At 35.0% G+C, this 26,167-nt stretch overlaps 2 protein-coding genes across 4 annotated transcripts; one reads left to right on the plus strand and one right to left on the minus strand.

Annotated features, from left to right (window-relative positions):
- The first annotated feature begins 6,378 nt into the window (after window positions 1-6,378).
- On the plus strand, window positions 6,379-18,253 carry LOC123869957 (cilia- and flagella-associated protein 57). Of its 3 annotated transcripts, none has more exons than XM_045913089.1 (22): window positions 6,379-6,561; window positions 6,826-6,975; window positions 7,347-7,626; window positions 8,156-8,272; window positions 8,856-9,013; window positions 10,095-10,207; window positions 10,457-10,562; window positions 11,186-11,327; window positions 11,726-11,930; window positions 12,015-12,232; window positions 12,696-12,844; window positions 13,414-13,828; window positions 13,928-14,068; window positions 14,359-14,499; window positions 14,571-14,714; window positions 14,786-15,017; window positions 15,097-15,290; window positions 15,415-15,511; window positions 16,093-16,262; window positions 16,637-16,816; window positions 16,943-17,137; window positions 17,730-18,253. In XM_045913089.1, the coding sequence occupies exons 1-22, from the start codon at window positions 6,497-6,499 to the stop codon at window positions 17,943-17,945; spliced, it is 3,828 nt and encodes a 1,275-aa protein (XP_045769045.1). In that variant the 5' UTR covers window positions 6,379-6,496; the 3' UTR covers window positions 17,946-18,253. The 3 variants fall into 3 exon arrangements, with proteins under 3 accessions (XP_045769045.1, XP_045769035.1, XP_045769052.1); XM_045913079.1 differs by lacking the exon at window positions 15,415-15,511 and adding an exon at window positions 15,626-15,722; XM_045913096.1 differs by lacking the exons at window positions 15,415-15,511; window positions 16,637-16,816; window positions 16,943-17,137; window positions 17,730-18,253 and having other exon boundaries at window positions 16,093-16,250.
- Window positions 18,254-18,833: 580 nt separating this feature from the next.
- On the minus strand, window positions 18,834-25,878 carry LOC123871718 (probable very-long-chain enoyl-CoA reductase art-1). Its single transcript, XM_045915637.1, has 5 exons — window positions 25,669-25,878; window positions 25,223-25,581; window positions 24,034-24,250; window positions 21,031-21,223; window positions 18,834-19,342 (listed from the first exon to the last, which is right to left on the minus strand). The coding sequence occupies exons 1-5, from the start codon at window positions 25,672-25,674 to the stop codon at window positions 19,215-19,217; spliced, it is 903 nt and encodes a 300-aa protein (XP_045771593.1). The 5' UTR covers window positions 25,675-25,878; the 3' UTR covers window positions 18,834-19,214.
- Between the last annotated feature and the right edge of the window lie 289 nt (window positions 25,879-26,167).

Here is a 26,167-nt window from a genome sequence, read left to right on the forward strand (position 1 = left end):
TTATGTTACAGCTAGTGCTACGGAAATCAATAATAATACAGTTACATTATACAGTCTACATTATCTTGATAATGATGGCATTTCACATTACTAAAAGGGATCGGAATTTTCCATAAAGTACTACCTAGGTAGGTAGCATTTTTCTGAACTTTATCTAGTCAATGTTAACATTAAGGTACCTATATAGATAGGTACGATACCGTTAAATAATCGCCAAAATCTCACGGAATTTTTAAAAATCTAAATACACGCGGCCAAAGTCGGCGGCATCAGCTAGTGTTTATTAAAATACGATTTCTATGCATTGCTTTTTGGTTAACACGTCATCATAATAAATAAACCTAGGTACCTATACAAAGCAAGTTTCTGCTGTAAAAGTCCACTAAATTGGCAGAGTGCCTGCAGTGCAAATATAAAAGGTGTTAGTCATCTTCTTTTGTTCATTCACTTTATTTACGTAAACACGCTTTATTGTTCATATTATTTATTCCACCTCTGATAATAAACATCACATCTTCAGTAGAAAACGGTTCAGATTTGATGAGTTGTGTAGTAGGTAATTAACATCAACAATTTTTTTATCCTTTATCTCCGAGGAATCCTATTGCTTTTCGGGATAAAAAATAATATCTTCAATGGTTACCAGAGTATTAAGCTGTAAATATGCCAAATTTAATTCAAATCAGTTCTGTAGTTTCATCGTGACGCACGAACAGACAGACAGACAAAAAAAGAAAGGTAAAAATTGGCTCTATTTATCAATGTCAATATTATCTATAGTTGCAAATGTGTCTGTCTGTCGTTTACAAACCTTCTGGCACAGAATTAGTAAATACATAGTAAACTAGCTGATGCCCGCGACTTCGGTCGCGTGGATGTAGATTTTTAAAAATCCCGTGGGAACTATTTGATTTTCCGGGATAAAAAGTAGCCTATGTGCTAATTTCTATGACATCAGTGGATATAATCGGGGGATATAATTTTTATCTACTGCCCATGCTAGCCGGGCAGGGTATAATCTATCTCCATTCTAAATTTCAGCCCAATCCGTCCAGTAGTTTTTGCGTGAAGGAGTAACAAACATACACACACACACACATACACACAAACTTTCGCCTTTATAATATTATATAGTGTGAAGTGTAATAATAATGCATAAGTACTTATCTACAAATTCTTATAAAGTGCCTAGCCTACCTATAGTCTCCCATTATCTTCCTCTTATTTGCAAGTGTAAAATAATAATTATAATAGGATCAATGACCCTATCATTAGTATTGACACTTGGTCAGCAACTCAACACAATAAGGCGACAATTGTAGGGAACTCTTGTATATTCCACTGACAGGGTATTGTCAGAGAACAGGATAGGATCCATTGCGAGCCATCAATTGCGTTTCGTATCGCCAATTCATTGAGTCAGCCTGTTATTAATGGCTGCTGGTTCGTTATCAATATTTACCTACCCATCCACTTACTGAGAAATGTAGGTATAGGTAGGTACCTCTACCTACTCAACTTTATTTGCGTTTTCGAAATAATTTAACTTTGGATTATGTAAGTAGCTGTGTGTATTAATAAATTGAGGAGCTGGCGGATAGAACGGTGTAAATACAGTTAAATAAATAATAAATAAATCTTTATTATCTTAGCAGAACATTATTTACAGACTTTGGTGTGAGGCCCTGCCTCCTGATGAAGTGAAAACTGTGTTTCAGGAGGCAGTGTCTTCCCATAATATAGTGTACAGCACAATATAATATAACCACTTATAATAATTAAATTTTTAAATTTAAAACACGTGAGTTATGATCAAAATACTTTTTTTTCTTTAATCCGGACGTTTTTGGCCCACTGATCCGGAACTAATTTACAGGCAAAAAGACCTTAAAGTCCATTAAAATTAAGTCCAAAATTTACTCGGTGTATTTTAACATTGTATTTATTTTTATGAACTCAAATTTTTTTCCTCTTTCATTTGATAACCTACTCGATACAATAGCAAAAAAAAATTTTGGAGACCTCCTACTTTTTTTGATGTAACATCCGACAGATCGATTTTTTCGTTTAAAATGTAGCCTATGTCACCCGGACTAATAACGAATCGATTGACATCTCATTCATCACAATCGGCTCAGTAGTTTAGGGCGCTACGGTGGAACACACATAAATACAAACCTACATACATAGACTGCTAAAATCATAATAACCCTTCCTTTCTTCCTTTAGTCTTTGCCGTAGTCGGATAAAAATTACCTGCTAATAGTCTACAATTAGTAGGTATCTTGTATGCAAATAATATTTTGAAACTAGGACAGCAGCACGTGTTCAAAGTCTAGATTACGGCTTAATAGTGCGAATTGATTGTCTTCTCATTGTATCCGTAATACTGTTTTCCATGACCCCAATAACTGGTTCTATCTACGGGTTATTAATTAGGTAAGCACTTAATGTATTATGTAGATCAATTTCATACTCTGAAACTTGCTGGAGTTCGTTAACCTTTGGTAATTTTTATTTCGCTTCTATACCTATCTAAGTGGGTAAATAGGTGTTAGTTAATGTATTAAACATTCACGATAATGTAATATGATACTGGTACCTCCAGGTGATACCCGGGACGTCGTCCGCGTGGGTTTAGGTTTCTAAAATCCCGTGGGAACTCATTGATTTTCAGGAATAAAGAGTAGCTTATATCACTCTTCAGATCTTTAACTATATTTATGCAAAAATGACGTCGATCCGTTGCTCCGTTGCGGCGTTATTGAAGGACAACCCAACAACTCTGCAGCTGGACCTGGACGCTGCGCTGGACCTGCGATATTATCATACTGTTTTTGGAGCAACTTGATTTTTTCCATTTTGGCGCTGATAATAGCAGTGAACGTCATGTGAGCATACTCGGAACTAAATATTATGGAAGATCATTTAACAAAAAGTATGAATTTTATTTCCCGGTACATTCCGTGGGACGCTTCAAATCGGTATAAAATATTTAACTGTCATTACGGCATACGTCTTCCAGCGTTGTATTTCAGTGCTATTTATAGATATGTGTATAAAGGCATATAACAATGCATTAAAGATTACCTACGGTGTAACGGACGTGTATAAATACTGATAAATACTAAATGAATGAAACCTTGTCGCCCCTGTACGTGTTACCTTGTACCTACTCGATTATTGAAATTAATTGTTTAAAGTAAATTGCAAATAAATTATTATTGACCGAGGGAATAAAGGTTAACTTTATTCCCTCGGCCTGTAATAATTTATATTTATACAAATAAATATGCTATAATATAGGTACCACCTATACATAAAAACAATGTAGACGACAAAAAAAAATATATAAAAAGGAATTTAAATGAATTGAGTCTGGAACGTGCAGTTTTTTTTATACACCATTAGTACTTAGGTATCTAATTTGTTATCAGTAATATTGTCGGGTATAATCGTCTGATAATAATTCGTATGAATACGAGTTTGAAGAGAAGACTATTTTTTTATGAATTGCGCTGAAGAGATGCAGACGGGGCATTTCACGTCAAGCGGACAACCAAAAAAAAGTGAGGTCGTGAATTTTGTTTATACTCTGGTCAGTTATACTTCTAGTAGACGTGGATATATACACACAATGTTTTTTTCGTATGATGCTTTATTGCTGAGTTATGAGGTTTTAAAAATTTACTAAGAATGAAGTCCGTTATTTTTGGATGCTTATTATTTGTAACAATTCATTTGTAAAAAAAACCAAAAAGCATTGTTTATTATAGTTAAAAAGTTGAAATTTTTATTTTTTTTATCGAATTCTAAATTTAAATTTTTTAACGTATAGTAAACCGGAAGTGAACATTTCAAATCGATATTTGAGTAACTTGGCCAAAATAAAAATATTTTTTTTTACCGTGAATTAAAGCTTACATGTACATATTCTTCACCAAAAAAAATTGTAACATGATATCTAATAGTTTAGGACTTAGAGCATATCGAATACATAGATATAACTATGAGCACTTTCTAAGCAGTCGGGTTTATGTACTAACATGCTAAAATACTACGCTATGAATAATTTATTCATTCATTCTAACATGAAATATACAAAAATAAAAGATTTTTTAAATAAAATATAATCTATATACTAATAAATAAAATTGGAGTGTCTGTCTGTAATTTCGAAATAACTACCACATATTAAGCTCATATTGTTATTTAAACGATACCATAACTGAATCACACGTTTTAAAATTTTTGTCTGTCTGTCCGTCTGTCTGTTTGAACGTGCTAATCTTCGGAACGGCTGAACCGATTCTGACGGGATTTTCACAGACAAGTAGAGGATTGGCCAGGGAGTAACATAGGCTACTTTTTAACCGACTTTCAAAAATGGAGGAGTTGTGATTTTCTACCTATGTACATCGATATCTCCGAGATTTCTGAACCGATTTGAGTGATTTTTTTTTAATCGATAAAGGAACTTTGCGACATTGTTCCATAAAAAATTTGGATTCCAACTCCTCAATCCTGATGCTGCAGGGGACCCGATCACTAAAGCTGGTGGGATTTGGAAACTGTCGGTTATATGATCCCTCGGAATTTATAAAGGATCATCCGTATAAATGTTTTTACGTGGTAGAGAAACACGTTGTATCCCGGGGATGGACTATTACGGATAGACCACTTTTGTCCTGGGAAATCAAAAGTTCCCACAGGATTTGTTCGCCCTGACTAAGCAACCAATCAACTTGATTTTTAGCATAAAGATACTTGAAAGGACGCAGAGTAACATAGGCTACTTTTTATCCCGGCAAGTCAGATTTCCCACGGGATTTTTTAAAACCTAAATCCACGCGGACGAAGTCGCGGGCATCAGCTAGTTACAAAATAAAACACTCTATTTTAATTAATATTGTTTCAATCTCAATTAATAAAACCACTCTAAAATTATTCATAGCGTAGTATTTTAGCATGTTAGTACATAAACCCGACTGCTTAGAAAGTGCTCATAGTTATATCTATGTATTCGATATGCTCTAAGTCCTGAACTATTAGATATCATGTTACAATTTTTTTTGGTGAAGAATATGTACATGTAAGCTTTAATTCACGGTAAAAAAAAAATATTTTTATTTTGGCCAAGTTACTCAAATATCGATTTGAAATGTTCACTTCCGGTTTACTATACGTTAAAAAATTTAAATTTAGAATTCGATAAAAGAAATCAAAATTTCAACTTTTTAACTATAATAAACAATGCTTTTTAGTTTTTTTTACAAATGAATTGTTACAAATAATAAGCATCCAAAAATAACGGACTTCATTCTTAGTAAATTTTTAAAACCTCATAACTCAGCAATAAAGCATCATACGAAAAAAACATTGTGTGTATATATCCACGTCTACTAGAAGTATAACTGACCAGAGTATAAACAAAATTCACGACCTCACTTTTTTTTGGTTGTCCGCTTGACGTGAAATGCCCCAGACGCTAGAGAGAGGAAGCGGCAAGTTACCTCGGAATTGCAAAGAGGATGCTCCACTAAAGATGACATTGAGCACCAATCAGGTAGAGTGGGCATAAATGGCGATTCAGTCTAATAAACGTTGCGCATTTTATTTGACGTTGTAATTTTTGCCTTCTTAAATGTTACACTGTTTGTCTTGTTATATCCATACTAATATTATAAATGCAAAAGTGTGTCTGTCTGTCTGTCTGCTACCTTTTCACGGCCCAACAGTTTAACAGATTCTGACGTAATTTGGTACAGGGTTAGCTTATATCCCGGGGACCGACATAGGCTACTTTAAATCCCGGAAAATCAAAGAGTTCCCACGGGATCTTTAAAAACCTAAAGCCACGCGGACTAAGTCGCAGGCCTCCTCTAGTTTAACTATGTTTGAGGGTCATCTTTGAAATTCAGCGGCTAAACTGGTCTATCAATAAAATATTTTGGTTCCTACAATTTATTTTACCTGTTTGTTTCTAATTATATGAGGGGCCATCTTTGAAATTCGGTGGCTCTGAGCTATTTTACCTATAAAATATTTTAGCTCCTACAATTTATTTCACCTGTTTCATATTTGTATAGGTTTAGAGGTTTAGGTGGTTTAGGTACACAATTTCGTCTAGATAGATATATAATACCTACTCCTTTGCAGTGAACTTATGAAAATCTGCTGTACCTAGTCTACTCCCTTTACAACCTCTTGCACTGCCAAGGGTCACTGGTAGAGATCTCTTATAGAGATAAGTGCTTCCCTGTCCACTTTTTCTTTCTTTTTATTTATACTTACTTTCTTCTTTCTACTTTCTGGTACAAAAAAAAAAAAATCGAACACTGACTTCAAATGACCTATAGTTTACAGCTGTTATATAGTTGTCATAACAACTGAAATAGACGTCTTTGTTGTTGACTTTTATTTCAAACAATTTTATGTTCATTTCTTATTCTACTTCGCTAGTGCTTGCAAGGTATTTTGAATAACACAAATAAGAATGGCTACAAATACACCGCCTAATATATCTGCAAGAATTTTCTATGGATTACGAACGGATATTGAGTGAGTACTTAACATCAATAACTTTTATATACTTGCTTACCTCTCAAGAATAAATAAGTCTTTTGATATCAAAGACATGGATTTACATTAACATCGCTGTTTCATATGAGAAGGATGTATGATCGAACACCCGTCTATGAGCAAAAAGACTCATTTCTACTTTAACCTTCACTCACGATTTATCTCTGAAGCCAATAAATATAATTACAGTAGATAGAATATACTAGGCGATCACTAATTGGTCATTATAATATTGCCCCGTAGACAAAACGCTCATTATGTGACCGACTCTGAGATCATCTATCCAGCGGGCGGGGTTATAGTGATCCACAACCATATTCAGAAGAAACAGAAGTTTATCAGACTCCAAGACAAACATAAGCCGATCAAGTCAATAATTTTGGCGCCAAACAGGTAATTTTAAAGCCGCATATTCGCATGTTGGGCCAATGTAGTTGAGCCGTCGCGTCGTAGAAAAGCCTAAAAGGCTTGATGGGGTATAGAGGGGTGTGGTTTAGTTGTGACAACGTTAAGCGATGTTGTCCCAAGTCGGTAACTGGATGGCTGGCAGACTGGAGCTCTGAATCTGGCCTTTTCGTTTTCCCCGTGCCACAGAGAGCACGTTGCGCCGCCGTCGCTTCAGTTTATGCTCATAACACCTGATAAAACGATAAAAAACCTAAGAGTCAAAAGTGAGGGTAAGAAAGTCATATGCTATTGGGGTGAATTTTTATGTAGAGTAGATAGTGGTTGTAGTCGATAAAAATAAGACTGTGATATTTTAGGCGTTGGCTTGCTTTGAACGAAATAGCAGAAGAGGGTCAAAAGCCTATAATAACGATATACGACCTGACGACTTACAAGAGACGTAAAATATTAACCGTGCCATTTGAAAATTCAACGGCCAGAGAGTTTGCGTGCGTCCAATTTACGTTCGATTCGAAATACTTAGTGGCGATAACTGGAGAACCGGACTGGTATTTGTACTATTATAACTGGGATAAAGGCAAAGTTGAGAGTCATGCTAAAGCTCAGAATCCTAGCGGCCAGGGAACTGTTGAAAGCGTAAGAAAACATTTATAATATCATATTTGACAACTTCACTGGCGCAGCGATGACCGCTGTGGTCTTATAAGCAGAAGGTCCGTTATCGATTCCTGGTAGTAGTAATTCATAATTATTTCTAAATTGATTCTGGTATAGTTCGGTGGGAGACTTACTGGCTAGTCACCACCCTACCGGCAAAGCCGTACCGCCAAGCAATTTAGCGTTGCGGCACCATGACGCTACCACGCACACAGACCGATAAAGGGAATGGGTTTAATGAAACTGCTATACATATATCCCTTCCAAGTTCCAAGTTTACCCGCTTCCATCTAAGACTGCATCATCACTTACAACCAGGTGAGAAGCGCAGTTAAGGGCTAACTTGTCACGAAATAAAAAAAAAAACCATTTGAATCGTAATCGTTATCAGCCACTTCTACTTCTAATCATATTATTTGTTACTACTTATCATCTCTATGACATTATACCTACCTACTTTATTATTATAATGTACCTTTAAATTATTAATTAATTTTATTAATATTAGGTGCAATGTAATCCTTCGGATGCAACTCTTGTGGTTATAACAGGCCCCTATACTTTCCGGATTATGAACGTTGCAGAAACTGTATGGCGACAGTGGGGTTGGTGTAAGGCTGAAAATGTGAGTATTCCAAAAAAATTTAGTCATTGATAACTAGGTCTTATAATGTTATTGAAAGAACGATGATGATGAGTGGTGATAGCCTAGGTTCAGAGGCTGGTCTCCTATTCGGAGGATGAACCCCCGACCACGCACTTCTAACTTTTCGGAGTAATACCTATGCGTTTAAGCCATTATCACTTGCCTTAACGGTGAGGGAAAACATCGTGATGAAACCTGTATGCGACAAAGTTCTCCACAATATTCTCAAAGGTCACGTTAGCCTCCTATTCGGGAGATCAAGGGTTCATCACGTCTAACTTTTCAGAGTTAGGTATGTTTTAAGAAATTAAATATCACTTGATTTAACGGTGTAGGAAAACAACGCGAGGAAACCTGTACGCCTGAGATTTCTCCATAATGTTCTCCTCAAAGGTGTGCGAAGTCTGTCAATCTGCATTTGGTCCGCGTGAAGGACTATGGCCTAGCCCTTTCTCATAGCGATAGAAGACCCGTGTTCAGTAGTGGGCCGGTGATGTGGCGATTATGATGATGATGAATATGTAAGCATACTTAGGTTACCTATTTAGGTTTTATTTTTCAGATTAATATAACTACTTGCATGTGGTTGACTCCCGACCGGATCATGTTCGGGACGGCTAACGGAGTCATCATGATGGTAGAAAACGGTGAACTACGACAGAATTGCATATTTCAAGCTCTTGATGTTACAGAAATGTCCCTCAAAAAAGTTGACGTTGAGTAAGATATTATTACTTACCAATCATAAAATTAACTCAACCAGATTAAGTTTTACATTTTCACTCACTCTCGCACCCACCTCACTCACAAATTTTCTCTGACACACTCTCAGACACACACGCACACACTCACAAACTCAAACAGACGCACACACACATACACACACTTAATTTTAATTGCTACTATGCTTGGGAAGATAGTGGTCCCTAGATACGGATTTTCTAGATAAGGTGCCATATGACTCCATGAAAGTTATGTTAACCAAGTATTGATTAACAAATATTCAGTTTAAAAATGTTCGTCGTCTTATTGAATTTCGATGGTTATTCATTATATTAAGAAAATCTCAACTTAATAATGCTCCGGTATTTTCTGTTATGTAAACAGTATAAAATTAAAAATAAGCCCTGAAGCGATTTAGCCGAGTTAGTTCGATGCCGCGTAAAAACTGATTAGGACTTAGTATAGGATTTAGAATTACCGACTAATCCCTTGCAAGTTAGTCTTCTTCCCTCGCGTCATCATTCCTCATACGTATGGCAAGAGTTTGGAATACTTATATCCGAGATCAGCGTTTCTTACCAATTATAATTCGGCCATATCTTTGAAACAAGAGTGAATAGGCTTAGGCACCTTTTAGGCAAATGCGTCCCATTTTAGGCCACACCCATCAAGTGTGATCGTGGTCCAACGTGTTCCTATAGTGAATTAAAAAAATGTGACAGCTTCCCACGGTGCGTGATATTGCGGACAGACGCGGACCAGCCCGCACCGACGAACCGGAATAGCATAAGAGCATCGTCCGTGGTAGCGCAGACACATCGTCGTCCGAGCTTTGTGCGCGGTGCGTGGCTGTTCTCGATCATCGACCGTGCGTGATAATCCGCAGAATCACGCACCATGGGAAGTAAGGTTAGATTGCATCGCCCCTTACCAAATACCATACACCAAGATAAATTGCAGTCAAATAAAGAGCTGATTAGTTATCCAATAAAAAAAAATTCTGACGAATTGAGAAGGAACCTCCTCCGTTTTGAAGGTGGTTAAAAATATTTTTAACATTTAATTTTAAAATACAAAGGGCCGCAGAAGGTGAAAAGACCAGTACATCCACCGGAGACGGAACTAGCAGCGAACAAGGAATTCTTGAAGCCGAAAGTTACCCCGTTGAACATTTCACGAATTTCTCTAAAGGTATACCTACTACGTTTATTTTTTATCTTCGTGTCATTAAAATCCTACGTCCCTCCTTGTGGACTGACTTTTCTGTAAGGCGTCTGATCTTATTTGGCTTTTCAAAGATATTTTGATGGCATTTTTGTGTTGGCTGGCCACACTTTATCTATCCTAGTAATTTTTTTAATGAATTATTATCATTCAATTCTAATTATCAGTCTGCAGATTACAGCAGACTATTTAGGTTGACGGGATAAATACTTACAGGATTTGCATACGCTTGTGGCCAAGGATATGTTCATATGTTTGAGAAAGAAACACCTCATCATTGGCGTAAAAGGAATGTTTATAGAATTTGGAAAAAGTCATACAAGTAAGTATACTAGTATGGATCTATTATAAACTAGCTGATGCCCGCAGCTTCGCCCGCGTGGATTGGTCAGATCCCCTGCAGCATCAGGATTGAGGATTTTGACTCCAAATTTTTTATGAAACAATGTCGCAAAGTTCCTCTATCGATTAAAAAAGAAATGACGCAAATCGGTTCAGAAATCTCGGAAATTTCGGTGTACATAGGTAGAAAAACACAACTCCCTTTTTGAAAGTCGGTTAAAAAAGTAGCCTATGTTACTCCCTGGTCAATTCTCTACATGTCTGTGAAAATCCCGTCAAAATCAGTTCAACCGTTCCGAAGATTAGCCTTTTCAAACAGACAGACAGACAGACAGACAAAAATTTTAAAAACGTGTGATTCAGTTATAGTATCGTTCAAATAACCATATGACCTTAATATGCGGTAGTTATTTCGAAATTACAGACAGACACTCCAATTTTATTTATTAGTATAGATGTATAATATACAAGATTCGATGACGAAAAGTACGAAGAAGTGTAGTTAAAAGCTAAAGCTCTTGCTTCGCGCAATGATTTAAACATAAATAAAAAAAGTAAAGTTTTAAGGATTTACTTTAAACGGTATGTATTTTGCTTTTTAAGACATACTCGAGAACATCCACTATGGTCACCCCTTGACGCTATCCAACATATTACGATAGATCCAAATCAGGAGACACTTCTCATAACGACTCTCAGAAAGCAACTGTACTATGTCAAACTATTTGGACAACATATGCTTCAGGTAATTAATCATTATTATTAATTTATTTTATTCTATTACAAGTTAGCCCTCGACTGCGATCTCACCTGGTGTTAAGTGACGATGCAGTCTAAGATGGAAGCGGGCTAACTTGGAAGATGTATGGCAGTTTTTACTACACCCATATCCTTTATTGGTTTCTATGTTTACGGCATCGTAACGGAAGTCGGAACGTTAAATCGCTTTGCGGCGCAGCTTTGCAGAGTAGTAACTAGCCGCGGCCAAAGCTTCCCACCAGACCAGACCAGAGACAAATTAGAAATTTTTAAACTGTTCCCATTGGGAATCAAACCCGGGACCTCCAACCACACAGCTTGCCACTGCGCCAAGCAGCTTTGTAGAAGTTAATAAATCAAGTAAAACTTCTTTGAAATTTTCAGAATCCAGAAATTGCCTTTTTAGAACTCGGACCCGCAATGCATTATGGTCGTATTAATTCCTTATCGATGTGCGCTTGGAAACCAATATTTATGACTTCAGGCGAAGAAGACAAAAGCATTAGGGTATGGAATTACATGACCGACGATGTGGAATTGATTAAATTGTATCAAGAGGAGATACATTGTGTGTCCTTACATCCAACTGGTAAGATTTTAACAAGCATTAAATTATTTTGAAAATGATTATGAAGTATATTTTATCGAATAACTATTTTTCTTATCATTGCAGGACTTTTTGCTATCGTGGGGTTTTCAGACAAGTTACGTTTTATGGTGGTATTAATTGACGACTTTGAAGTTATGCGAGAATTCCCGATTCGCAATTGCAAGCGCGCAAGATTTAGTACTAATGGGCATCTCTTTGCAGCTGTTAATGGTCAAATTATACAAGTTTTCTCTTCTGTATCCTTCCAGAATGTTTATAATCTGAAGGGTCATAATGGAAAAGTTAGTACATATTACGTTAGCATTATAATAGTGCCAACTGCTAACTCGGTTGTGCACCAATCTCTCAACTTTATTGACAGGTCTTTAGCATAGCGTTATTTCTTTTTACCCGACTACGGCAAAGCCAAAAGGGTTGTGACTTTAGCAGTATATGTATGTAGGTTTGTATTTATGTATGTTCCACTGTAGCGCCTAAGCTACTGAGCCGATTTTGATGATTGAGGTGTCAATCGATTCGTTATTTATGGTCCAGGTGACTTAGATTACATTTTATAAGAAAAAAATTAGCCTGACGGATGTTACATCCAAAAAATTTTTTTTGCTGTTGTATCGAATGGGATTTGAAAGAACATAGAGAAAAGGATAGCATAACATTTTTGTAGGACAACCGAACTACACTAAAATGTAAATGTTTGTGTTTTTCGATTTGTTACAGTTCATGTGATGCTATTTTTTTTTTCAGATAACAAGTTTAGCGTGGTCTGCCAATGATTTGACTTTGGTATCGTGTGGTACCGAGGGAGCCGTATATGAATGGAACATGTCATCTGGACAAAGAGTTGGCGAAGTTATACTTAAAACAAACCAGTTTAACGCATGTGCAGTAAATAGGTAAGCTCATTTATATAGTTTCATAATTCAGCATTTCTTTACACCTGTAAGTTTATACATGATTAACTAATGACAAATTTAGTAATATAAACACTCTTATAAGTGTTATTTACCTTAGTAAATTTGCTGTCGATTAATTACATAAGCTACTTACGTGAGTAAATAGTGTGTCTACTAAGTATGTAAGTGTTCACTAGCAATAAAACTTGCAGAAGTCAAATTGCGGAAGTTAATTTCCAATAGAAAATCTTGCAGAAATTGACTTGCTGCGAAGCTTACACAATGCAAGTGACTTGCCAGAGATGCGTTAAGTTTTGTGCTAGTGGACACTTTTTATTTGGTGCCACGAGTTACAACATGCTTGACGTACCTACCTACATAAAAGTTATAAATAAAACATTTTATTTCACTAAACTAGTACACTGATTGATTTACCTACTCCGAGAACAATAGCGTATGTATCGGCAAAGGCCTTAACCTTTAGGTCAAAAATAAATCGGCATGAATTATAATATTGTAGAATGTCATTAAGTTTCCTTATTTCTATGTACTTATTATGTTATTTTCAGCAACGGGAAAACCACGTACGGCGTGGGCACCGACGGAGAAATCAAGGAAATCGGCTCCAATTCTATCCGCAGAAATTTAGGATTGATTGGATGCGCTCTCGATACAATCGTGTTATCTCGCTCGGATTTGATGCTATTTATTACCGGTGGCGAAGGTGGAGTTGCTGCAGTTCAGTTACCTTTACTGGACAAGGCTATCTTTAACGAATTTCATATGCATAACAAAAAAGTTATAGGCATCGCTTTGTCATATGACGATCAAACTTTAGTATCAGTAGCCGAAGATTCTTCAATATGCATATGGAGACTGACTAATGCCGATGGACGAGCTATTGCATTGGATAAAGATTTTGCATATTCTAAAGAGATTTTAATAAGCAAGAAGGATTTAAAAGAGAAAATTAATAGTATTAATGTAAGAAACATTTTATACCCACATAATAATAACAATGGTACAGACATACAAATACAGATATACCAATATAATATGAAATTACGATTGATTACATTTTAGTTGCTGAGTACAAGGATGAGTGAGCTAGAAACTGAGCACACGTATCAACTTCGCCAAGCAGAAGCTACGCAAGCCGAAAAATTAAAAGAAGTGCATGAAGGTTATTGCGCAGCTATTGAAGAACTTAAAGAAAAGAACGAGGTGAGGTGAAATTGTTAGAAAATAAGTGAGTAATCATTTAAATAAGAACTAGGGTTCCGAGGAGAAGTAAAACGCAGCTTTAGAAGACTACCCCACTGGGTAGGCGGACAATCTCAAGTGAATCGCTGGACACGCAACGTATCCGTGGGATTTTTGCAAGAGACCTATGCGCAGGAGTGAATTCTATCGGTTGAAACTACGGCGAAGATGAGAGATCATCAGTCACCGGCGAGTTAATCAGATATCGGAGATATCTGATTAATAATGATCATATTTTATTTATGTTTTAGCAAATGGAAAACGAGCACACTCACGAGATAGGAATGATACAACAAGATATTGCAAAATTAAGATCTGGACATGAAAGAACTTTACAGGCTTTAGAAGCAGATTTTAACATCAGACTTATAAGCGAATATGATAGGTATCAGGTAAGGATTAAACTTGTTAGTCTTTGATGATAAAATTAATAAATATTAATCAAACTAACATGGTATTTTAGAGTTTAGAAGATAAAACAGCTCGGATGAGGAAGGAATATGAGCAAAGATTAGAAGACTTGGCAGAAAGCAAAAGACAAGCCCTCAGACAATTGAATGACATGTTTGAAGCAAAGCTGGAAGAAAAAGACATCTTGCTTCAAGAGGTAAGTTAAGTTAAGTACTTAATAATTTGCAGACGACGAAAATAATTCTACAACCATAGTTATGTTTATAGTTACAAGAGCAAGCGGAAATGGAAAAAAGAGAGCACGAAACGATCAAGTCTTCTATAGAAGAAGATGCAGATCGTGAAATTATAGAAATAAGAACTGCATACGAAGTTCAGCTGAAAGAAGAAAAAGATGCTAACGTAAGATTGAAAGGAGAGACGGGTCTTATGAAAAAGAAGCTGATATCAGCACACAAAGAAATCGATGAATTTAAGCATCAAGTATCACAACTTAAAGGTATCTGGTAATCAGATTTTATTTTATAATATCGTAATATTTATGAGGAACTTTAATTAAATTATGAAACCTTTTGTAGCTGAACATAAACAGTTCCAAAAAGTTATTTCCACACTGGAACGAGATGTAACCGATCTAAAGAAAGAAATATCCGAAAGAGATGGCACGATTCAAGACAAAGAAAAGAGAATATATGAACTAAAGCGTAAAAAGCAAGAATTAGAAAAGTATAAATTCGTATTAAACTTCAAAATAACGGAATTAAAAAACCAGGTAAGTATATTTGGCCTGTTTATACAGAAGTCATTTTGATAATAATTTATGTGAGTAAATGATCAATTTAATGATAAATTGATAATAATTTATGTGAGTAAATGATCAATTTAATGATAAATAGATCGAACCCAAAGAACGGGCTATACGTGAGTTGAAGGTTCAAATAGATGATATGGAGAATGAAGAACTTAAGTTGTTGAATATAAAACATGAACTCGGTATGACGCTTGACCAGCAGATATGTTTGAGTACTTAGTTTAGAAGTAGCTTATCTAAGAGTCACATCAAAAAAGTTACAGCTGTTACTGATTCTGTAATAATTTTCACTACAGATTGATCCATTAGAACGCGACATTAAGGTGAAAAAGTTGCGTATACTAGAATTGGAAGAATCTTTAGAAACTCTTCTAAAGCAAAAGGCTTTTCGCGGTAATCTAATATTCAGTTGTAATTTTTTTAACCCTGCATTGTAATATTTTTGATAATGTAGACTATTAGGTAACATACCTACTTTTAAAATTATTCATTTGTCACGTAGTTTAAATATTATGGCATGAAACAGTAAATTAATTTGTATGTTGGTTGGTTTTTAAATATTTAATTACCTTGTGTTAGTATAGTAGATACATTTTCTGGCTTTATAATTTCATTTTATATCATGTTATATTATATAATTTAGCAAATAATATAACGAAAAAAATCGATAGACATGATCGATAGATGCAAGCAGCATTTTGGTACTTTTGATGAAGTTCTATGCGTAAACGGATGGTCAACCAATGCTATATTTCTGTTTTAGAACTCAAGATCAATCAGTTGAACGAAAAACTTTCATCAGCTAAGAAAGATTTTCTGCATGAAGCAAATCGGAACTTAACTTTGAAAAATACGTTAAAAAAAATAAAAATCGACTTACACAATATGACCGCGAACTTTCAAGATCCTACGCAATTAAAACTTAGCGTGAAGGTAGGTTATGCTTAAGTCCTAACACCAGAGCAACATTGACTTTCAATTGAAGTCCAGAGCCACATATCGATTACAAAATCAGAATATCCATTGCAATGTTTCGAATCTTCTCCGACCTCTTCATGACTTCTGATAATAATTTAAGTTAGGTAACTTAAATTATTCAGACTCAATGACTCACATGACATTGATTTTCGTTCAGTTACGTCAGAGTTACGATAAAGGTCTTGTGGTTTGTTCATATGCCTGGTCTTGTACGTCAAAGTTAACCATTTAGGTATTTATTTTATTTATTTTTATTTTTTATGGAGACACACAGTATGACTGGGTTTGATACAAAATTCAAGAATTTAATATGAATCGTTTTTTATCAGGCACTGTTTCAAAAATATGTGGAAGATATCGACTTTTTGCGCAGCCGAGTAGCTGAAGACGAGGCAATTAGAGAGTTCAATCGACAACGGGAACACCTCGAAAAGCAAGTGGCAGGACTCAAAGGGCAACTAGCAAAGTCTCTGGGTGGCTCCAAAAGTGATATTAGGAAGATTATGGATGTAAGCATTCATGAGATAAAAAAGTGAAGAAAATGTGTATCTAAGTACAAACGTACCATTACCTAAAAAGCGTTGTAGATTCAATTAAAAAAAAACGTAATCAATATTTGCTGCTTTGGTTTTTAGGAGAACTGCACTTTACTAGGAGAGATAAACAACCTGAGAGTTGAGTTAAAGTCAACAAGGACTCGGTGCTTCCAAATGGAGTCCATACTCGGCCTTTCAGCGCGCTATATTCCGCCAACCACAGCGCGCGCCAAACTTAAACATGTCACCGAGGATCGGGAAAAACTCGATGAGCAGTTCAAACAGAAAATTGAGGTTCGCATTTATGTCATGGCTAACTGAAACTGACCTGCCCTTACTTCGCTCAGTTGGAATTCCTGAAAATCCTTTCTTCGTTATGGCGAAAACCTACGCGCCCACGTTTCGGCACTTAGCGATTTAAGTTGTACGTTGATACAGTCAGTCAGTCATCATGTTCAACCCATCACCGGCCCGCTACTGAGCACGGGTCTCCTCATTTAAGTTTAGGTCATAACTTGCCACGCTGGCCAAGTTTGGATTGGCAGACTTCACATACCTTTGAGTCAGTCAGTAATGATTTGGGAATATCTATAGTTTAGCCAAAACAAGTTGAATCTTTATTACATTTTAATATTTATTATTGCTATTATTTAATTGATGGATTTTATTTTTTTGGGTTAGTTAAATATTTTATTTTGTTAATGAATGAATTATATATTGTAAAATTACAATAAGAAGTCATTCTGCATGCCACTACATGGCAGCTTGTAGTTAATGTACCCATAAGCATAACATCTATTGTACTCCTCAATCTATGCAAATAAATGAAATAAAATGAAATGTTTATTGTGTGAAATATAGGGATTATATTGATTCTTAATTACAGGAGAGAGAAGAAATAATTGTCGCTCTCAAAGAGGAAAATGAACGTCTACTGGGTAAGGTCAGATGTTTGGACGAGGAGGCTACTGGTATATCACTACCCCAATTTAATACAGGATATTCAACGACCCGACATTCCAATATCGAATATGCACCGACACAAGATGATAATACCGATGATGCGCGGACCGAAGATCATCCGGGAGACCCAATTCCGTGAATAACGCATACGTTGAGATAGATATTAGATGAATATAAGTTAACTTGCTAATCCACCCGGCTTCGCTCGTAAGGGATTTTCGAAAATCGATATGGGCCTGGAATTTCCAAAAATCCAGAAAAAGTAATTCTTCTAGCAATTTTCATGGATATAACTTAGAAATGAAGGACTGTTATAAATTTTCATTGCCTATACAGGATGTAACCAGAACGCTAGCAAAAATGAAGACTGATGTTTAGATACCATAAAAGAACTACGATTTTTTAAATAAAATTCTGTACTTTTTAAAAGTTCACAATATATTGTAAAAAAAGAACATCTGACTGACGCTAGAGGTCAACGAACGTTCCGTAAATAGGTCACGCGAAGTAAATGCCGCGTCGTAGGTGGGGCATTGACGCGAATTTTGCACGCTATACAATGAGGGTTTGAAAAAGACTAAATCACTAAAACTACAAAATAAGGCAATTAATGGTTATTGGCATTGGATTGTGTTAAGGTAGTATAATAATAACGCGAAATTTTTGCTTACGTTCTGGTTACACCTTGTATAACCGCCTTATTGGTGGAATTTCCAAAAATCCTTTCTCAGTGATTGCCAACGTCATAAAAGGGGCATACTGTCAAAAATTCAAGTTTCTAACCCCAGCGATTTTTAACAGACTTCAAAAAAGGAGGAGATTCTCAATTCGTCAAAATCTTTTTTTTTTTTTAGTTCATATATTGATAACAGTCAGCTAGGACTTACAAGTCTTTATATGAATAGATTTAATTAGAATAATGTTAGAATGAAAGATAGCATACGCACTGGTTCAAATACTATCGTTTCAATGTATTCGTTTAGGATTTATACTTATATCAATATATGTAATAAATAAAATACTATTGTAGAAAAAATATATATCATTTATTAAATGCCTTTATTCTAAGTTTAATTAACATAACGAAATAAAATAATGACCTATTACCCCCTAAGATAAAAACATTGCATCTTTATTGCATCAATAGAAAAATTATTGAATTAAATCAATTACTCAGTCCCAACGAAAAAATGTATAAAACCATATAATCAAAAATTTAAAGCTAAATCCTTAAACATTTATTCCTACACCAGTCTTAAAATATATCCAACCAAATATAAATATGCATTATTGTGAAAAAAGTTGTGTGCCTGAGGATTTTTACATTACATTTTGAAACTACATTGGCATTATATTGGTACCTAGTACCAATTCTACTGGTAGGATTTCAGTAAATATTATTAAGACTTTAAAGAATGAATGGCAGAATAGCTTTCCGACCTTTGGGGTAGTCAGGGAACTCCTTCTTGTAGTTGCGATGTTTGCCGAGCGCCCACACTGACATTTGGTACAGTCCAACCACAGCAAATATTCCAGCTGCAAATAAAATACAGAACACCTTTAACATTTTCTTTTGTTTTTAGCTACCTCAAAGGAAAAACGGAATCCTTATAGGATCACTTTGTTGTCTGCATCCATGTATATGGATGAGCCCTTCGAAGAGTCAAGAGAATTTGCAAAAGTCTCTTGACTTTGTCAATGACGATGACGTAAGATTTAAGCGTATTTTTGCGGAAGGAATTGTATGGGAAAGGCTAATCCATATACATCGATGGTTGTCTGTCTGTCCGTCCGTCCGTCCGTCGTGTCTGTCAAGAAACCTGTACCTAGAATCATGAAATTTGGCATGTAGGTAGCACAAGTACAGGAATAAATTAAAAACCCCGAATTTGTGGTTACATCATTTAGAAAGAAAAAATGTGTTTTAATTTTCAAATTGTACAAGTTACAAAGATACGAAATGGGGTATCATATGAAAGGGCTTTACCTGTACATTCTGAAACAGATTTTTATTATTATAGGTATTATTTAAATGCAAAATTTTGGAAAAAACCCGAGTAGGGAACTCTCAGTGCGCGAATCTGACTCGCACTTGGCCGGGGTTTTTTTAATTGCACTTTTGATTCTGTCACAACTAAGGGTTCCGTCACTTCCGTATCATCGTACAAGATATATGGACACTGCACTTTTAATATTTTTATGTTGCATGGCATCCATTATGCAATTCGCCATTACATTTCATGACATACAGCCCAGTGACGGACAGACGGACGGAATCCTAAAAAGTAATGAAGTGAAGACACGCAAATCCTTTCTCGACCCAATGGCTCGTTTACTGACAATTTAAAATATAGATAAAATATCCTACAGTAAGTTTAATTAAAGAGCAATCATTATTTTACAATGTCTAGATATTCCTTAATCAGTCAATAAGTCAATCAGTAAATCTTGAATATAAATCAGTAATCTTGTTATAATCAAATCGATAAAAACTCGCTAAAATTATTTATTTTACGTGTCGCATTATGGAGATTATAAGACTGATAATAATAATTGCTGTCTTATGTGAAAATTCTTTATACAAAAGTGGTAGTCTATACTTACTACTATAATACATGCTGAATTAGTAAGTTCCTAAATAATGAAAATGAATGTGTTTGGTCTCGGCACGCCGCGACTCCTTGATTGGATAATTGCAATCAGATATAGATAATTGCGATTATAATATAATCATGTTGTATGATTAAGTTGTAGAAACTTAAAACGCCAATTTTTCACGGAAAAAAGTTGAAAACTAAAACCCGACTGCGATTTTCTTAATAAACACTGAAAGTTTATAGTAAAATTGTTTTTCTGTCACTTGATAAATTTTAATGTTGTAGTACATTTATATTTATGAACTCAGAATTTTCTCCTCTTTCATTTGACATCCCACTTGATACAAAAGTAAAAAAATATTTTGGGAGACCCCCCACTTTTTTTAATGTAACATCAGTTAGGTCAATTTTTTCATATAAAATGTAGCCTATGTCACCCGGACCTTTACAACGAATCAATTGACACCTCATTCCTCAAAATCGATCCAGTAGTTTAGGCACTATGGTGGAACACACAGAATCTGGATACAAACATACATACATACATACATACACTGTTAAAATCATAACCCTTCCTTTTGGCTTTGCGGCAGAGTCGGGTAAAAAATGCACTAGAAAATAACTTACCAGGAATACATTTCGTCATTACAGTGAAGAAGAACCACGAGCCGAACTCGTAAGTATAGTTGGGGCAGGAGACAAAGTTGAAGAGCTGAGAGAAAGGGTTGCCATCGGGCACTGGAATGCGCCTCACTTTAGTGCCAGGGGGTCGCAGGTTCTTCAACAAAATGTGGATGCTGAAATTGCCCAGCTCACATATCTGGAAAGATACATTAAAAGGTTTTAATGACATAATCGTAGATTACAGAAAAATTAATCACTGTTTCCACACAAAAAATTTTGATAAGTAATTTAGATAATTTGCAGCAATTTTCGGAGCTTTTCCTGTCGAAGAAATTGTATACAATTGGTTTATTAAATATTGATTAAATAGAAAAACTATTTATTGAGAATTTACATTAAAGGCTCACTTTAATAGTCAAATATCAAAGTTATTGTTTCAAATAAATCATAGTTTCCAAAAGTCGCAATACATATGGGCTGTTAAGGTCAACAGTAGGTATGAGGTAGGCGCGATTCTGCTTGTTACAAAATCAAGGTAATTTGTTATACATACAAAATATATATTACGTAAAAATAAATTTTGAACGCCTTTCACAGCCTAAAATGGATGTAATATATTGAAGGTACTTTTGCTAATTATTTATTTACCCTTGTCTTACTACAAGACCACAAATTCGTATAGACTTTTAGACCTAAATATATTTTTGTAATACGTTCAAGGTAAACCTCCAAAGTAGTTTCATTCGGAAATATAATATTTTTTTTTATAATATTTATTTGCCTTTATAGACTTAATTAACTCTTTGGTAGGATTTATTGTTGCTAGAATACCTTGTTCAGGAAATGCCATATTTACTCATAACTACAATACTATAGAAGGATGTAGGCATACACTACACATCATATCATCAACTATGCTGTTTAGCAAAATGTTTATTAGTAACTCAGTAAGTATCAGTTTCCTCATAACCTACTCCTTCCTATAGCAGTTATCATTGAAATTGATGATAAATTACTAAATCACTATTAAATAGAGTTTGAAAATACTGTGCAAGAGATAATGCCTTGTGGATTTTCAGTTGTAATTTAGTTAATAATTTTATCAATTGAAATTGCTCGAGCATTTTGCTGCTCAGTTTGCGCTGATCCTTAGAGGGAATGCACTCACAATATAATAAAAGATACTTGAAAATATTGTCACACTAATATTAGAAAGTTTGTGTGTGTGTGAGTATGTTTGTTACTCCTTCATGCAAAAACTACAGGACGGATTTGGCTGAAATTTGGAATGGAGATAGATAATATCCTGGATTAGCACATAGGCTACTTTTTATCTCGGAAAATCAAAGAGTTCCCACGGGATTTCGAAAAACCTAAATACACGCGGGCGAAGTCGCGGGCATCGGCTAGTTGATACATATACTGATACACTCAGCAATGTTTGCATTTACAAACCACACTAATATTATAAAGGAGAAAGTTTGTATGTGTGTGTGTGTGTATGTTTGTTACTCTTTCACGCAAAAACTACTGGACGGATTGGGCTGAAATTTAGAATAGTTGGATTAGCACATAGGCTACGTTTTATCCCGGAAAATCAAAGAGTTCCCACGGGAATTTTAAAAAACCTACATCCACGCGAACGAAGTCGCGGGTATCAGCTAGTAATATATATAGATAGCTCTTTCATAGAATTTTACTAAAATTCTTTGTTCTAACTTCTACCTTTTGTGAAACCAATAAGTTTAAGTATCTTTATCTTTAAATCTTTGATTGAAGTAACTATTTTTGTTTTATCTTAATTTTGTTCTCTGTTTTAGAGGCAATAAAAAGTTATTACTTGTCATCAATCACTGTATTGTGTATACCTAAATGTAGCTAGTATCTACAGACTTGATCATTAAAAATTATGGTTGCCTTGATTGCTATGTTGTGTCATTAATGTGTAAGTTTGTTACAAAATACTTAAAAGATTTTACACATTAACTAATTCTATCTTACTAATTATTTCTCTAAATTCTCTGTGAAGTGAATAGTTATCTACTTCAACATAATTAAGCATCATTTAAGCAACTAATTTTTACGAAGGAACTCGTGTCGTTTAATTATTTCATCATCAACGCACGGAGGATTCCTTAGAAATTTAGTTTTTTTTCACCCCACCCTGATATTTATTACTCAGGGTCCTTATTCAAGGACCAAAACATATTCATGTTTTGTAATATTTTAAAAAGTTAAAAGTTTATTTTAAGGATATGATGATAAAAACAGACAACTTACCAGGCTAAAAGCAATAAATGATGATTTAAGATAGGTAATATTAAATTGTTTATTGCTTATAAGTTATAACCTTACTTAAAGTATGGTACGCCTGGCAGATGTCTGGCAAGAAAAATTTGGTAATTTTGTCTTGCTAAGTTTCAGAATATTCAGTCTGGGCATGGTTAGTCTGCATACATAATAATATAAGACCAGAAATACTTATAGTATGCCATCAACTAAATCAAAATATCTTCTACTGTCATACAGAATCACTACAACCATCAGACACCATAACACAGTGACAGTTAATTCTAATAACATTTTTTCATGAGGTTGAAAACATTTACAAACTTACTATGCTATAATATCAAGGATTGCAACCTTGTAGCCCTGGTTTGAAATAATCATAAAAAAAATTTGCAAACATGTATAGTTTTTAAAGATGCATTCAAGTTTATATTTAAGGATCTGGCAAACTGAACCAAACTAGACATTCAACTCACTTTTTTTAAAATTGTAAAAGTCATAATTCTTAAACAGTTCAGCAATTGCTACGAAAAATCATAGATATGTACGAAAAATGTGTTGTCAAATAAAACAGAATTAGTCCAATCTTAAAAATGCAATTTTAAACATCTTAAACATGTGATTGCTGTCTGTTTATTTGCTGGTTTGTAAAATTAATAGTAATCCAGTTCTATTTGCTAGCTCAAAACTTAAAAAAAAATAAGTTTATCAGCTTACCGCAAATCCTGCTAAGCCCACATACACACAAAGACTGCATGGCTCTGTGAAGAGTGGATGATTAATATGGTACGCAATGTACAGTGTGAACAGCCAATAGTATGCACAGTTCTTGAAGAGGTTTCTTAGTGGCATGGTGCCATGGGAGAAACGGTGCACAAACATGGTTTCAAGCAGACGTTTGCCATAGTGAACTGACCAGCATGCTGCTGCCAAACTGTAAACAATTTTTTATATTTTAGGAGGTATTTTATAATACACCAGTTGATACCTGTGACTTTGTTCCAGTGGATATAAGTTTTTAATAATTCCATGGAAATGGGATAAAAAGTAGCCTATGTGTTAATCCAGGGTATAATCTATCTGTATTTCTAGCCAAATCCATCCAGTAGTTTTGGTGTGAAAGAGTAAGAAACATCCATAGTATGGATGTTTCTTATTAAAGTTTGTATGTATGTATTCCATACATACAAACTTTTGTGTTTGTAGTAGTATTAGTAGGATATTAAACTTTAATTACATAACTTCTGTAATAATGAAAAAACCACTGGAAACATAACCAGTAAATATTTTTTCCTTATTAAATTTATGAAGAACTCTTAGGTATGCAGGTTTTGTTTACAGATTATATAATGTTTTCCTTTACTGTTAAAGCAATGTGATATTTAATTGCTTGTAGCACACAACTCTGAAAAGTCAGAGATGCATACCCAGGATCAGACCATGGGCCCCACTGACTAGGCTAACATAACCATTACACTATCACTACATATTGTGAAGTCTGCCAATCTGCTTTGGCCTGGTCCTTCTCATTCTGTAGCGCTCCATGCTGAATAATGGGCCAATGATGGGTTGAAATCATAATGATGAAATTAATTTACTACCACTTACTACACACTTGTGCGCATGGGTACTGTAGGTACTAATTCTATATTGAACTGTGGAATCAACTCCTTTTGGTAGTGTACCCACCAGATTACAACTTGGAGTTATTCAAGGGGCGGACCAACAAACTCCTGAAAGGCTGACAACACACTGGTAGTTCCTCTGGTGCTGCAAATGTTCATGGGCGGCAGTAATCATTTAACATCAGGTGACCCACCAGATCGTTAGCTTGCTATTTTTAATTTAATTTTTTTAAATTATTGTTGGCATAAAGTTAAAAATATGTAAAATGTCACTTTCATACCTTGCTACAGTCCCTGGAGATGATGTTACATTTCCATACAATATCCAGGGCCTTTGGTACACCCACAGGTAAACAAATAGAGGTCCAGCGTATTCTGCCAAGAACACATTCTTCCAGGAAATCTGAGGTCCAAGATCTTGTAAGTACAGTTTTGCACCATCATCAATGTTTAAAGACTTCAGAGTGGTTTCGTCTTTTAGCGATCTACCTTTTGCTTCTTGTTTTATGGATTGTCTATCCGGATATAAAGAAGTTTTAAGACTTTGATGAATTTTGTCTTTCACGTTCTTGATTGTAGCGTCTTCATTTACGCGAATTTTTCCAATCGGTTTTGAACCAGACGCACTCAGAATTTCTATCTGTAATAATTTATATAACCCATTAAAGGATAAACTATATTAGGCAAATATATTATTGACTTCTTTATTAAATAAAACTATTCATACCTCCATATTTGTGAGTAGGTTACTTATAACTACGAAACCCTTTTTAAAACAGGTTTCAAATTTGATTGTCGACCGGATTTCTTATTTGAATAAATAAAGGCAAAGCACAAAGGTCACGAATTTATATGCAGCTCAAAGCCGGCAGAATTAAACATAAAAATAATTTATTATTCACTAAAATAATAGTGTTGCCAGGGCCCTTGAATTATAAATTACCATGGAGGCCATGAAGTGAGTGGAATGGAGCCAGTGCCATGAATCCCTAAAGTAAATAGTTATGTTCCTTGCTTACAGCACCGTCTGTGAGTATTCATGAATATGAAAGTTAGTTTTCCTAAAAAGTTACGATTTTGATTTAAAGATGATTTATTGAAATGCTTAAATTAAAAAATAAGGATATTTTTAAATAAGGATTTATTTTTATATCAGTGCAGGCTGAAGGGCTGGCGTTAAGAAAAGAATATTTGCGTGCTGTCTGCTGTTTGAGTGTAAGATTTGG

Source organism: Maniola jurtina, chromosome 2 (assembly GCF_905333055.1).
Source record: "Maniola jurtina chromosome 2, ilManJurt1.1, whole genome shotgun sequence".
Classification (NCBI taxonomy): Eukaryota; Metazoa; Arthropoda; class Insecta; order Lepidoptera; family Nymphalidae; genus Maniola; species Maniola jurtina.